The 14,686-nt window shown below is 57.1% G+C and overlaps 1 protein-coding gene across 1 annotated transcript; it reads right to left on the bottom strand.

Moving 5' to 3' along the window:
- Positions 1-2,072: 2,072 nt before the first annotated feature.
- FAM222A (family with sequence similarity 222 member A) lies at positions 2,073-14,133 on the bottom strand (the record flags this gene model as incomplete). The annotated part of the gene is given in 5 exon segments (XM_082293177.1): positions 2,073-3,280; positions 13,645-13,812; positions 13,815-13,836; positions 13,839-14,021; positions 14,023-14,133. Coding segments are annotated over 5 exon segments (1,692 nt in total).
- Positions 14,134-14,686: the final 553 nt, after the last annotated feature.

Below are 14,686 nucleotides of genomic sequence, written 5' to 3'. Positions count from 1 at the left end.
CCTGTGCCCATTCCCATCCCATCCCATCCCATCCCATCCCATCCCGTGCCCATTCCCATTCCCATTCCCATTCCCATTCCCATCCCATCCCTGTACCCTCTCAGCCATGCAAGGAGGGCAGCTGAGCCCCTGCCCCACTGAGTCCCCTCCCTGACTGGGATAAGGACACACCATATGTCCCACCATGGCACACAGAGGCCAGGGAGATGCATCCACAGCCCGGAGCTATTTGGGAATTTAGTACCATTATCCCGGTGCCACTGACTCACTGCTGCTGCTGGCAGAGCAGAGGGGTCGGATTTAGGAGCCCCCATCCCACCTGGGCAATGCCCCTGCCCTGGGGAAACCCAGAGGGAAACTGGCCGTGGGTGAGGAGTGGCAGCAGGGATGGGAACACGGTGCCCCGTCCCCGCGAGGGACGGACGTCCCATGGGCGCACGTGAGGCCGCAGCCCTAATCCCAGGGATTTGTCCCATATGCCACCCCTTGGGTGTGAGGTGGAGGCTGGTGCCAGGCCGGATTAATGGCTCAGCATCGTTAACAGGTTATTTATAGGTGCTCCTCTGTGCCCTAAAAATCTCCAGGAGCAGGGGGGTGTCCCTGGCTCTGGGGGGGGAGCCTAGGGGAGGCCACAGCAAAGCAAAGAGACTCCAGAGCACACATCCAGCGAGATCCTGGTTTTACTTTGGGAAAAACACCATCCGGACACACGGCTTGCAGGTTTTGTGTTGTTTTTTGGTTGGTTTTTTTTTTCCTTTTTTTTTTTCTTTTTTTTCTCGTTTTTAAAACAATATAGTGCAGCCAGCACTTCTCACAGTAGAATATAATGGTCAATTTTAGTATAAAAAAAAAACATTCTCAGAGATTTGTAAATGCACTTAGTGCTTGAACAGGCTTTCAGGGATACAGTACCTCTTTTCCGAGCACAATCACCTTGGGTTTCATTGGGATATTATTCTGCTTTTACCTTTAAACATCAAAACACTTTGTATTTCGTGGTGAGGAGCCTTTTGTAAATGAACAAATCTATTAAACACAGAATTACACAGAGTGAATAACGGACCATAATGAGCATTTTGGAATTGTTTTGGGTTTTTTTTTTTTAAAAAAAAAAAGAGATAAAAAGGAGGTATGTGAGCGCCCCGGTACCGCAACCCAGAACCAAGGTAGAACTGACAGTAAGGGGGGGAAATAAAACAGCCTGGAAGTGTGAGAGCCCGGGGGTTCCCAGGAGAGAGGGGCTGAGGGGGTCCCGAACCTCCTGGTTGAGTGGGAATAGGAGCCAGTGGCCACTGTGGGGCCAGGCGAGAGGAGGATGAGGAGGAGGAAGAGGGGTGGGAGGAGACTCTGTAGCAGCCAACACGTAGATGTACAGCCTAGTCAACTAAAAAAAAAAAAAAAAATTAAAAAACCAAAAAAATCTGTTCAAGTTTTCAAGTGTTTTTCTTAAATAGCCTCCAGACTGTCCCCAGTTATTAGCTTTAATCAAAGCAGTGCAAGTTACGGACTTCAGCTACAGGTCAGGCGCCAGCTCCCTGCGGCCACGCGCCGGCCGCATGCCGGGCTGGGACCGGCCACCGCTGGGCTGGCACTGGCCACCATGGAGCCTCCCAGCCACCGCCGTGCCAGGACCAGCCCCTGTGGAGCCTCCTGGACAGCTGCCAGGCCAGCACTGGCCACCATGGAGCCTCCCGGCCACGCACCGCGCTGGGACCCACCATGGAGGGTCCCAGCTGGCCACGACACCGGGCTCTGCCCCGCTCCAGGCACTGCCAGCGCAGCAGAGCCTCCCCTCCCTGGATAGCAGCAACTCGTAGCAATTCCCTGTTCACATTCGTGGAGATAAAATGATTTCTGAGCTATATAGACAAGCGGTCCTTCGGCCTCGGCTTCCAGCAGGTCGCGGGTGTGTCCAGTCTGGGGACCCCGGTGCAACGCCAGTGTCCCGGGAGCCCTTTCGGCAGCCGACCCCGTGTCCCCCTCCCCGTCCCCCCGCCCTCGCTGCCGCGGTCGGCACCCGCAGCTCGCGCCAAAGTCCTCGCCCTGGGTTTGGGAAGAGCAGCATCGGTCCCTTATCTGTAGACGGGCAGGCGGATGTGGGCGTGCTGGTGGTCCAAGAGCCTTGGCACAGACACGGTCTCGTAGCCCTTGCCCAGCATCTGCTCCTTGATGCAGGGCGGGTGGATGTCGTTGATGAGATACTCCAGGGACTGGAGGCTGCTGCTGAGGATGGAGGTATTGCAGAGGGTCTTGCTGGGCAGCCCCTCGGCCGGGGGCACCCCCAGCTCGCGGGGCCCGGCCCCCAGCTCCGGTGGGTTGTAACAGTCGCTGTTGGGGGTCACCAGGATGCTGTTCCAGGGGGGAGCGAAGTACTGGCCCACCGCGAAGTTGCCGTGCATGCAGTTCAAGGGGGACGAGCTCACCTTGTCGGCCGCGCTGCCCAGGCCGTAGGGCCGTGAGGCGCCCGCGCACGTCTCGGGGGACTTGCTGAGGGCCCCCCCGCCGCCGCTGCCCCCGCTGTACATTCGCAGGTGCTGCTGCTGCTGCTTCTGCTGCCACACCAGGTAGTCCATGCCCTCGGGGTAGACGCCTGCCTTGGGTCCCAGGGCGGCGGCCGGGTTGGAGCCCAGCGCCAGCTCAGCGCCCTTGCGGCACTCGGGCAGGACGGTGCCGCCGTAGCCGGGGCCGAAAGCGCCGTGCTTGGCCGGGCTGGGGTGGGTGGCCACGACAGCCGGGCAGCCGGGCTGGGCACCCTGCGCCTGGCACTGCTGATTGATCTGATAGATGATGCTCTGGATGGAGGGCAGGTTGGAGGGCGGCAGGGCCAGGCTCCTGCCCGCCAGCGGCAGCACCGAGGCCGCCACCGTCACGTTGGGGGGCACGGGACCCTCCAGCTGCTTCTGGCCGCCGTGGTAGCTCAGCTGCCCGGCGCAGGAGGGACCTTGAGCTAAAGTGCTTGAGGCGGGGTAGGGAGCGACGCCCACCTGGGCGGGCGAGAGCTTAGTCCGCTTCCCCTCCGAGTTCTTCACCACGCTTTTGCCGGAGGCTTTGACGATGGCCAGCAGCCCCTGGTAGCCGCCGGCGTGCAGGGGGTAGGGGCTGTACCGCTGCCCCGTGGTGTCGTAGCCGTTCACCGTCCGGTTAAGGTGCTTGTGCTGGGGGACCCTGATGTTGGTGGGGAAGATCTTGATGGTCAGCGGGCTGTTGGCCACCTTCTGTGCGTAGGCGTCCAGTTCGGCGGGGCTGGGGTAGCGCGGGGAATGCATGGGGGCCGTCTCGCCTGCGGGAGCAAAGCGTGGGGTGAATCCAACACCGCCAGGATGAGGAGACCCAGCACCCCAGCACCATCCTCCCCCGGCTGGATCCCACCCGCTCCCGGCAGAAACCAGGTCACGGCACCGAGCTGTCCCCTCCCACTGACGGGAGTCACTTGTAAGTGGCCTAAAATAAACTCGGTGTGGAGAATGGAAATGTCACTTTACCCAACGGGGGAATCTTTCTCTGAGATTGGATTTAAACTACATTATACAAGCAATTTCATGGGTGCTTTGCGCTGCTACGAGAACCTCACCAAAAATGGAAAAGCATTGCATTTACCAGCCATAAATCAGCAGTTCCTATAATGAGCACAAAAATGTCACTTTTATGCAATTTTACAGATGAACAAAACTGGTGAAATTAACTGTGGTAACCTACTGGAGTCAGCAAAAGCCACTGCAGAAAAAAAAATTATATATGTATATAGTTTTGTTCCTTTCAAACTCTTTCCTGAGCAAGTTTCTGCCATTCTGGTGTGAAAACTCATTTGTCGTTCCCATTATACTTTCATTTGGAGTTTATCTTGAGTATCCAATGAGCCACCAACTGTGAAAATGATTAAATCTACAAAATCTATCTAATAGATGGAATAAATTAGGTGTTTAAAATCTCCACACACACACACACAGGCACACGCACGTACACGTTGGCACATGGGAATGATGGTTGGTTCCCAGCTGGTTCCCGAATTCCCAACCCTGCCAAGGGATATCTACGGAACACCAGGAATGCCAGACCTGGTGCCTGCCCAGAGGAAGGTTTTGGAAGGGAGAGATGGCAAAACTGGAGGGGCTGGGGAGCCTTCCCAGGCAGTGCAACCCCTCAGTAGCCAGAGCACTTTGCTCCCGATGCCACCAACCCCTGATGCCGCCACATCCTGGGTGGCAAAGTCACCGCAGAACAGCTGCACCACTGGGCACATTCCACATTCCCTACGAAGGCACTGCCTGTCCCAATCCCACTCTGAGTGACGTTTCTGTGGCTGTGACATGCCCACATGAACCAGGCGCTGGTTAAAACCAGGATTCAGAGGGAGGGACGCACTGGAATCTGTGATTCTCCCATCACCCCCACTCTCAGCAGCAGAGGGGTGGTGGGGGGACACAGCAGTGAGGCTGTGGTTGCTTTCCATGCTCTCCATGCTCTCCATGGGTGCAGTAATTGCTCAGGCAGGACGTAGCGCCTGCGCCAGCCATTGCTCCCATTAAGCTGATGTTATGGGCTTTTTACAGGTGTCTTAAATAGACATTCTTATTAACGAGTGTATTAGGCCAATTAAAACCAGCGCCGTTGAGGAGGATTTAATAGAGCTGCCGGGACACAGGAGGCACGGCACCAGCAGCTCCCTCCAGGCAGGACACGTGAGGACGTTTGGCACCAGGACTTCCCAGGCACCAACCCTCCGGCCTCTGGAAAGCTCCGGTGCTCCCACAAAGCTGTCGGGGTAGTGAGGGCACACTGAGCGAGCATGGTGGGCTCTGCTGGGCATGGGCACCCCCCAAGACAGCAGGCTGTGAATGGGACCTCTCTGCCCAGAGGCATGGCATGGAATGGCACGGCATGGAATGGCATGGCACACACATCTGCATTCCCCTTCATGCCAGCACCACTGTCCTTGGAGGTGGCAGCATCGTGAATACTCAAATAACATGACACTAATTAGCTGGTGACACTTGCAGAATCCCTAATGAGCCTATTCCACAGAAACACTCATTTCCGAGGAAAAATATTTAAAAACCAAGGGGCCGTTGCAGGAGGGAGGGAGGGAAGTGGCGTCACCCGCGGGCACCACGGTTCCCTGACCAGGATCACCAAAACCCTATCCCCAAGCGCTGGGGCTGCAGGTGACACTTTTGGGGTGTCCCTGTGCCACGGGACAACAACCCCGGTGATCCGAGCCTGGCCGAGGGCATCCCACCCGCCAGCCCCGGCGCGTGCCCGGAGCAGCCTTTGTCGCCTCTTTGCTCCAGCTGGGTTGGATGTGACAAGCCACCAATTGGGCGTGTTGTCACATCTCAGGGTGACGCACCGCACCCCCGCCGGGAAAATTACAGAGCGGCCGCTCTCCCGGCGGCTGCCGGCACGCCGGCGGCTGCGGCGCTGCCGCTCTCCGCAGTAATTACCGCTTCCCAGCCGCCTGTAATTACTGCGAGATGCGAACTCGCCCGAGCCACGGCGGCACCGGCGGGCGCAGCCGGCCCTGACACAGCCGCTCGCTGCTTGTCCCCTCCTGTCCATCTCCTCCTGGACTTGGAGCACCGGAGCTGACCCGCCGGGGATGCACGGCGGATCCCTCGGCTGCCGGTGCAATCACCAGCACCACGGCTCTTGCCATCCCTAAACCCAGCCCAGCCGCTGCCAGCGAGGAGTGTCCACCACCAGCCTCTTCTCCCAGATGTTTCCCTGCCTCCCAGCTCCCTCCCTCACTGGCATTCCCATGGGATGCGTCTGGCACGCCCCAGCTCCCCTCTCCCTCCCTGACCGGCTCTATTTTTCCAGCCTGCACTCAATAACGGCTAAATAATTGAATCTGCTCAGCAGCCAAAGATTTGGTTTGAATTTTATTGGAATTTTAAATTGTTTTGTTTCTTCAGTATTTTATTACTGTAAATGGAAAATGCATCGCCCGCAGTAATAATCCGGTAGCTTTTTATATTACTCTGAGCTTCTGCTCGGAGCATTATTGGAAAGCCAGGCAGAGAGGAGACCCCGGCTAATGGCAGCACGGGCTTATGAGATTACGCCTGCAGCTAAACAACTTTTTACTTTAGCAAATTGGCCACCAAACCCGGTCCCAGACACAGATGTAAATCCCAGACCCCGCTGGGGCCGTGATCCGGAATAAATCTCGGTTTATGGAGAGGGGAGCACTGTCCCTGCTGTGCCCAGAGCAGCAGGATAGGGCAAAATGTCCGATGGGGACCAGGGATGGCTGTGGGAAGGGTTGGAGAGGTGGGAGGAACCCCTCCCAAAAGCCTCCTCAGACGTGCCCACCTGCATCCCCCACATCCCCCTCACACCCAGCATTCCCTGCATCTCCCACATCCCCCACATTTACAGTATTCCTTGCAACCCCTGCATTCCTTTGATCCCTGGTGTCCCCAGGGACCCCCACACCATGCCTGGCTGCAGCCACAGCCCTAGGAAAGATAAGGGAAGGGAAGGGGAAGGGGAAGGGGAAGGGGAAGGGGAAGGGGAAGGGAACTGGGGGTCTGCTTGGTTAAAGCAGTTGTGGGATCAAAATGGCACCAGGAAGGATGCCCAGGACCAGGAAGGATGCTCAACACTGGGAAGGATGTTCAGGATCAGGAAGAATGTTTAGGACCAGGAAGGACAGAATGGATCCTCACTTCCAGGAAGGACGCTCAGTACTGGGAAGGATGCTCAGGACCAGGAAGGACAGGACAGACACTCAGCACCAGGAAGGAAGCTCCACGCTGCTCCCACAGCCCAGCTGCCTGTGTGTCCCCCAGGCTGGTGCTGGAACAACATCCCTGGCTGGCTTCCCTCGTCGCTGAAGGAGGATCAGCACAGGCACCAGCAATTTGTGCCTTTAACTTCCAGTCCATGAGACTGCACTGCCTGGCAGCTGCCCAGCTCTGGAAAGGGACAGGGAGCAGGATATTGGGGTGCACAAGAGGGAACAATTTGGGGATCAGCACCAGCAGCACCACAGCCCTGAGCACGGGCTCAGCAGGGAGAAGCCGAGTGGGAATGTGGCAGGACACGGCACCTCGGTGGTTAACAGCAGCACGAGAGACACGTGCTGCTCCCTCCCTGCCCCCCATTCCTTGCGAGATAAGATGGGACAATCCTTATTTTTACACATCGAAGGCGCTACAATATTTTGCAATAAATGAAAGAAATAATCTCGGCAGGGAATCTTTATAAAGCTGCCGAAGGCGACGTGTGGCTGGAAGCTTCCCAGCCTTGCCTTCCCCTGGTCCCACAGGAAAAAGCTTTTCACCCCTTTTTTCAGATGTGAAAAAAAGCTGCAATGGAGGGCTCGTCCCCAAAAAAGCAGCTCAAGGAAAGCGTCTGCCCCAGCTCTGTCTTCACGTTGTCCCATCGCCACATTCACCCTGGGAAGGGGCATTTTCCTGGAGCCCTGAGCATCCTACCCAACCTTACCCTCCCTCCTCATCCTCACCCTCCATCCCTGTCCTGCCCTGCTGCCCCTTTTCCAGAAAAGCACTGACATTTCCAGCCCTGAGCTCCTGGTTTGTTCCTGCCCGGCCTCTCTGAGCTGGTGGGGCAGAAGGACAGCAATTAGGCAGGATTTTTAATTGGCACAGGGGCGGGAGGGGTGGGAAGGGGAGCGGTGCTGGGCGGAGGAGCCCACTGGGGACCTGAGCAGTCGTGCCAATGGCTCTTATTAAAAAATAATAGTGCTGCAGCCTTCAAATGAATTAAATTCCACGAGAGCTGAGAGCTCATCCCCAGCTTTGGGACCAGGATCGCCGTTCCCCTTGCAGTGAGGCGATCCAAATGCCTTCGAAGCTTCAAAAAGCATCAAAAATCCCCTTTTTCTCCGCCTGCCACACTGGGAACAGATTTTGTAAGAGCTAAACCCTAAATATTTGCAAAACACTTGGAAGAAACCTCAATATTTGGAAAACACTTGGAAGAAAACAAACAAAAGCTGCTACATTTAGCAAATCAAGGCAGTCCTTCAAGTTTTGGGTCTGTGCCCCAGGTAGCAAAGCTGCCTGGCAGGATCTGGCTGCCCTGGAGGGCAGAGCCTGGCACAGTCAGGGTGGGAGACAGAGCCAGTGACCCCCGGATGAGGGCAGGGCAAACTCCAGGGGGTCCCAGCTGGACCTGGGGGGTGGCTCAGGGATGCTGCCCTGCCCAGACCAGGGTGACCGACGGGTGGGCATGAGGGGGGGGGGGGATGTGTACAGCCCCCCAGCCTGGGGAGAGCAGCCACGAGTGGTTTTTGGGTGCTGCCGGGCAGGGGGGGCTGCGGGCACTGTGCCCCCCGCTCCGGGCGGGTTGGGTGGCTGCCACATCCTCCGGCCCTCCCATCCCGCACCAGCGGCGGTTTCTATGGTGACAGTGTCCCCAGGATGGGTGGCGCAGAGGCCACCGCGCCGCCGTGGATGCCGTGGGGGTCCCTGTCCCCTCCCCCCCGACCGAAGGGACCGCGCCACCCGTGACCAGCACCCTGCGCTGTCCCCAAAATCGCTGCGTCCCCACGGCAGAACCCCCACTGCGGGACCCCCCAGCCCCGGTGCCAGGAGCCGAGACAAACACGCCCCGGCTCCGGGGGCTTAAATTAAACCAACTACAGCAATAATAGCGGGAGAAAACCATCTGAATAACCGTAGGTGGCAAACCCCGCGCGGCAGCGCCGGAATCTGCAAAGACAACAAAATTCATGACAAAGCACAAAGGGAAGCGCCGGGCTCGCCGTCCCCAGATATTCATCCGTTAACACGTTCCCTTTTTAGGCTGACATGTCATTTCAGACGGGCCTTTCTTCCTCCCCTTTCTTCTCCCCCTCGTCGCGCGCGGCTCTGCCGAGGCGGCTGCTGAATTGGATCACCTCGGGGCGAGCACTTTATTATCTGCAGTCAAAGCGTCACCACAAATACCCGTCTACACACACACGTGTCACTTCCCATTTGTCTCCTCCACGAGGTATTAGCGCGGCGCCGGCACCGTGCTCCGTGCCACGCTGGCCACCGTGCCACCGCAGCCGGGGTGTGAGGATGGCCGGGTGCCACCTCAATGCCAGGCTCATCCTGTTCCCTGTATCAGCCCAGTGCCATCCCAGTGCCACTCTAACGCTGCCACCCTCATACCACCCATATGGTACTCGGTGCCACCCCAGCCACCATCATGATGCTGCCACAGTACCGCCCTAGTGCCACCCGTATGTCACCCAACACTGCCCTGAGGCCACCCCAAAACAACTGCCACCCCAAAGCCATTCCAGTGCCACCCATCTGAAGCCAACAGAGCCCTGAGGCCACCCCAACACAACCACCACCCCAGTGCCATCCCAGTGCTGTCCCAGGGCCACCCTTCAGTCACCCGACACAGCCCTGATGCCACCCTGATGCCATTTCACCACGGAGCCTCCAAGGGACCCTGGGACCAGGAGGGGACCCCACCACCTCTGTTGGTCCTGCAGCTCATCCCAGCTGCCCCCGGCCCCTCTGCTCACTCATCCACAGCTAATTAATATTTGAATTAATTCAAGCCACGGGCTTTGTACCTGCCGAGGGAAGCAGGGTGGACACCCCCAATGCAAGGTGCCCCATCCTGGGGTCTGCCAGTGCCCAGGAACCTGCTCTGTGGCCAATGGACCACCACAATCCTGGGAAGTTCGGACACAAACCAAACCCCCTCGTGAGCTGCACCATTACCAGCCAAGCCCACCCCAAATCCAGGGCTCTGACCTGGTGGCAGATGGGCACTGAGCAGCCCCACCTCAGCCTCCATCCCCACATGTGACCGATGGAAAAGTGTTTTTGCAGCAGTTCCTGGCAGGGAAAGTGCAAGTCAACAGCACATTTTGGGCCCAGCAGTTAATTGAACTCCTTTTTATGGCACGTACATAAATACACAGAACCATCATTAACCGATCCCTTCCAGAAACTGAAAATGAAAGAATTAATCTTACTTCACTCATGTGTAACCCCTCATGAAATTAAAATGATATTTTATGGGTGTGTACAAAAGCAAAGCCTCGCTGCAGCCACTCTAATGAAAATGCCCTTGGAACAAGCAGAATTGGGTAACGAGGAGCCATTAAACGGGGCCTCATCCCGAGTGCAATTAACGGGTTTATCACTGATGAGAGTCCCCACGGGTGCAGGGAGAGCTGTGGGTGAGTTCCCTGCACGGTGCTGCTGGCTGAGCTCCAGCCATCACCTCTCATTAGGGCCATCTCCTCATTAGTGTTTTAATACCCAGATGGGCCCTGGGAGGGCTTGTGCCACCCCCAAGAGCCACTGTCCCAGTGGGGCCGAGGTGACAGGTCCCATGGGACCCCCAGCACAGAGGATGTGAATGGTGAAAGAATCCCAGAATCCAGTTTGGGTTGGAAGGGATCTTAAAACTCATCCCATTCCACCCCCTGCCATGGCAGGGACACCTTCCACCAGCGCAGGGTGCTCCAAGTCCTGTCCAACCTGGCCTTGGACAGTTCCAGGGATGGGGCAGCCACAGCTTCTCTGGCCACCCTGTGCCAGGGCCTCACCATCCTCACAGGGAAGAATTTCCCCCCAGTTTCCCATCTATCCCTGCCCTCTGGCACTGTGAGCCCATTCCCACTTGTCCTGCCATTCCATGGTCTTGTAAATAATCCCTCTCCATCTTTCTTGTAGGCCATGGAGGATGCTCAAGAGGTTCACCTCTGTGAACTCCCCACGGCTCCCAGCTCCCCACGGATCCCAGCCTCTTTAGGGGCACACACATCCTGCTCCCTGCCACACTCCCAGCCCCAGGCTGGCTGGAGGAGAGCACATGGAAAAGAACATTTCATTAAATATCATCCGCTGCTCCGTGACTGCCGAGAGTGGGAGCAGCAAAGAGTTTGGCCAAGCTGAGAGGGGCATTATTTGATTTATAATTTAAATAAAGCTCCGGATTCCTGTAATGCACCCAGGATAAAATCAAAAGGGACCAGGCTGCTGGAGTTAATTGGACGTGATATTTTCCTGAGGATGCTGCTTCTCCGCAGGCTCCTGCTCCTCTGCTGGAGGCAGGAGGCACAGGCAGGGCTGGAAGGGCTCTGGCACCCTCCTGCATCCTCCTCAAGGATGCAACGCTGGCGTGCCATGTTGATTCCTACGGAACAGCCTTGGGAATACTGCTGGCAACAGCGGCAAAGTCACCTCCAGCTTTATCAGGATGGACTGTGTGGGATGCTCCGGGCCCGCTGGGATGCGGCCGCACCGGTGTGGGGGGCACGGAGATGGGAGGACAACAATTAGCAGGAGAGGCCAGGGGCAGAACCGGGGGGTGAAGGCACTGGCAGCTCCCTGCACGGGCAGGAAAATGAGTCAGCTCACCTTTTAGGTGAAATTAATACCAAAATTAATCAGCAGCATGGGCAGGATAATAGGATTTCACAGTGGTGCCGGGCCAGACAGCCAATGTGCCGAGAGCCAGACTCATTTAATATCGACAGAAACAATGCCAGAGGACAGAAATAAGACCCATAAAGATAATTACTGAGATACTCAGGAGCAAATTAAGTAATCAGAGGCACTTCTAAATTGCGCCTGGTTTGAAGAGCGCGCTCTCCGTGCCGATTCCCTGCACGGGCGTTCCGGTGGCGGCGGGAGCTCGGCCCCGCGCCAGCTCCTGGCCCCTCCACCATGCTTCCCACAGGTGCCATAAATAAGGAAGGGAAAATTGTATTCCAAGGCAGATGCGTGGCCCTGGATGTCACCTGCAATTTAATTTGCGCTGGCAGGAGGCAGAGAGGAGCGAGACGTGCCGGATTTGCCCATAACGAGCGGAAGCACACGGGCAGCTAAACTTTGATTAAGGTGACCTGGCTGGTGGCAGCCGGTGGCGAGCGCAGCGTGGGGGTCCAGGTGGGAGCTCGGCTGCTGCCACCCATCCCGGGGGACACAAGCCTTGGAGATCTCAGGTGAGCACAGTCCTGCCCGAGTCAAAAACTCTGTCTCCTGGGTACCCCGCACCTGCCACGCTCCGGGGTGGGGTCAGACCTCTGCCCACATCCCACGGGCACAGCTCCAGGACCACCAGGACCCTGGGGCTGGGACCCTCCCAGGACACAGGCAGCTGTATCCAGGAACATCTCTCACACTGATGGCACCATATGTGACACCACACAAGGGCTCCTGCTTCCCAAACCTCCTTATTTCAGCACCTCTGGCAGGGTGGGAAATGCTAGAAAGCACCAACCGCCCCCAGCAGGAAGGTGCCCCTGGGCTTTGTTCCATGAACTGATGGTCCTTAGCTCTGAGCTGCATCCAGAGAATGCTGTGAGGACCAGCAGGTGGATCCTGACCTTAGGATCACAATCACAGAGATTCCCAAACACCTCCAGTCGTCAGAAAACCCTGCCAGGCTCATCCTGCCTGCAGGTCTCAGACCATGTGGGCATGGCTGAGCTCATTATTCCATGGCAACAAGGTGCTCCAGGAGCCAGACACCTCACACCAACCATGATGCTCAGGCGTGACGGATTAGGAATAATTTTACAAGAGCAACATTCTTTTTCCTTCTAGACACAAATAAGGAGGAGATCTGGGAGGCACCACATGCTCCACTGCAGTGCAAGCTGCACTGTGACATCTGGATGCCCATCACCCCACCTCTGGCCTGGGTGACCCATTCCCTGTGCTGGCCGTTGGGGAGCTTCACCCAAAAACTCATGGAAGCCAGAATGGTTTGTGTTGGAAGAGACCTTCAAGATCACCCACTTCCACCCCCTGCCATGAGCAGGGACACCTTCTGCTCCAAGCCCTGTCCAACCTGGCCAGGAACAATTCCAGGGATAAGTTTCAGGGATAAAAGAACTTCCAAAGATAAATAACCCTCCTGACTGGCAGTGCGATGCCAAAGTGATGCTGGGGGTCCCCAGGGAGGCCGAGCATCATCCAAAATCCGTGCCCAGCTTGCCCAAACCCCATGCTCAGCTTGCCTGGCTGCGCAGGGTGCCCAGGTAGAGTGGAAAAAAACATCTCTGGGAAAATCCAGCTCATTAAACAAACACCCGGGGGCTGTCACAGCCTAACAAGCAGAGCTTTAGCAACTGATTTGTCTTCAGCCGGCAATGTTTAAAAATCCAACTGAGACCAGCAGAAAAATATCCACTCCCCTCTTTAAAACACACATTCATCACTTGAGAATCTTAATGCGTCTTTCCCAGCCGGAGAGGTCAAACACGCCTGCCTAAAGCAGGCTCATTAAATATACATTTAATCACGGTTTGGATTGAGAGACAAAGGCTGGGAGAGACAGGTGCTTTGCTGGAGTGACCTTTTGGATCCCATTTTAATGTAACTAGTTTACAGCTTATCTGAAAGGCCAGCTCCTGGGGAAGGCGAGCTGCAGCAAAACGGGGAAAGTAATTAGGGGGGGAAGGGCCGGGGAGGTTTGGGGGGACGACTGCACCATCCTCTGCCGCCGCCACGCTTCCCAGGCAGCTCTGCAACATTTGCTGAAGTTGGACTTATCAACCACAGAACCCAATTTAATTTGCTTATCTTGGCTCCTTCCTCCCCCTCTCCTCCCCTCCTCCCCGCTTCTCCTGCTCTTTTTAATTATCGGTTAAATAAATGTCTTTTTCAATAAGGGAAACAGCATCAAAGCGGGCGCTCGCCCCCGGGCACTTACACTTGCGTGGCTCCAGCGCCTTGTTGGGGCAGGGGAGGTGCTGGGCTGGGGGGTTCTGGGTCCTCTGCAGGCAGGCCAGCATGGTCCGGGCTTCCCTGCGGGCGCTGCCGCCCCACACCCTGCGAGAGAGGAGACACACGGTGAGCCAGGAACCTGCCACCACCCCCTGCCACCACCTCCTGCCACCACCTCCTGCCACCACCCCCATGCCCACCCAGCAGGGTCTCCCCGGCACGCGGTGCCTTTGCTCCTCTGGAGATAAAAAAGTAACTCGGAACGTCTGAAATGAATAGGGATGTATATAAAATAAATACGAGGGTCTCAGCGGGTGATTTGCGCTTCCTGCAGAGCTTTTCGCCCTTCCCGCTGGGAACGTGGCAGAGCTGGGGCGTCCCTCCGGCAGCGCCAGACCGCTCCGCCGGCGTGCCAGCCGGTGCCTCCCGGCACGGAGTGACCCCGGCCAAGGCTGGGGAAAGACGGTGTTAACATCCCACTCGGGGTCCTGGGATCTGTCACCAGTTCCCAGCTGGCATCAAAATCTGCTCGACAAAAGCTGGAGGGGTCAGGCCAAAGTCGTCGCTGCTGCTCATTGTATGTCCTTCCCCAGCCGCCACCGGGGCCCTGAGTTATAACCAGGTGCTGCTGGCACCAGCTCCGGCTGGGGCAGGGAGCGATATTCCCACTTGGAGAGGGCAGGGAGACGTGGGCAGGAGCAGCAGAAAAGCAGGCAGTAGTGCCCATCTGCTGGCGTCGCAGCTCCTGTGCTGTTGCTCTCTGGCTGAAGGTTTGTGGATGGCTGGAGGTCACAACTGGACATTGTGGACAGGTGTCACCACTGGGTGCATCACTCCCTCTTCTCCACTGTGGGGGAATCGTGCCCTCCTGCAGCCATCCGGGGTGTTTCCCGCATGTCCCAGTGCTGGCACCGGCGTGCAGGGGAGTGATGCGGTGGCCTCAGGCACGTGGTGGCCTCGGGCAGGCACTGGCAGAGCCCATGACCGTGAGCATCAGGAAACAAAGCATGGATGGATGCTCCCCGAGC

Source organism: Coloeus monedula, assembly GCF_965178545.1.
Source record: "Coloeus monedula genome assembly, chromosome: 18".
NCBI classification, from domain to species: Eukaryota; Metazoa; Chordata; class Aves; order Passeriformes; family Corvidae; genus Coloeus; species Coloeus monedula.
This window is presented reverse-complemented; position numbering and strand designations above follow the sequence as displayed.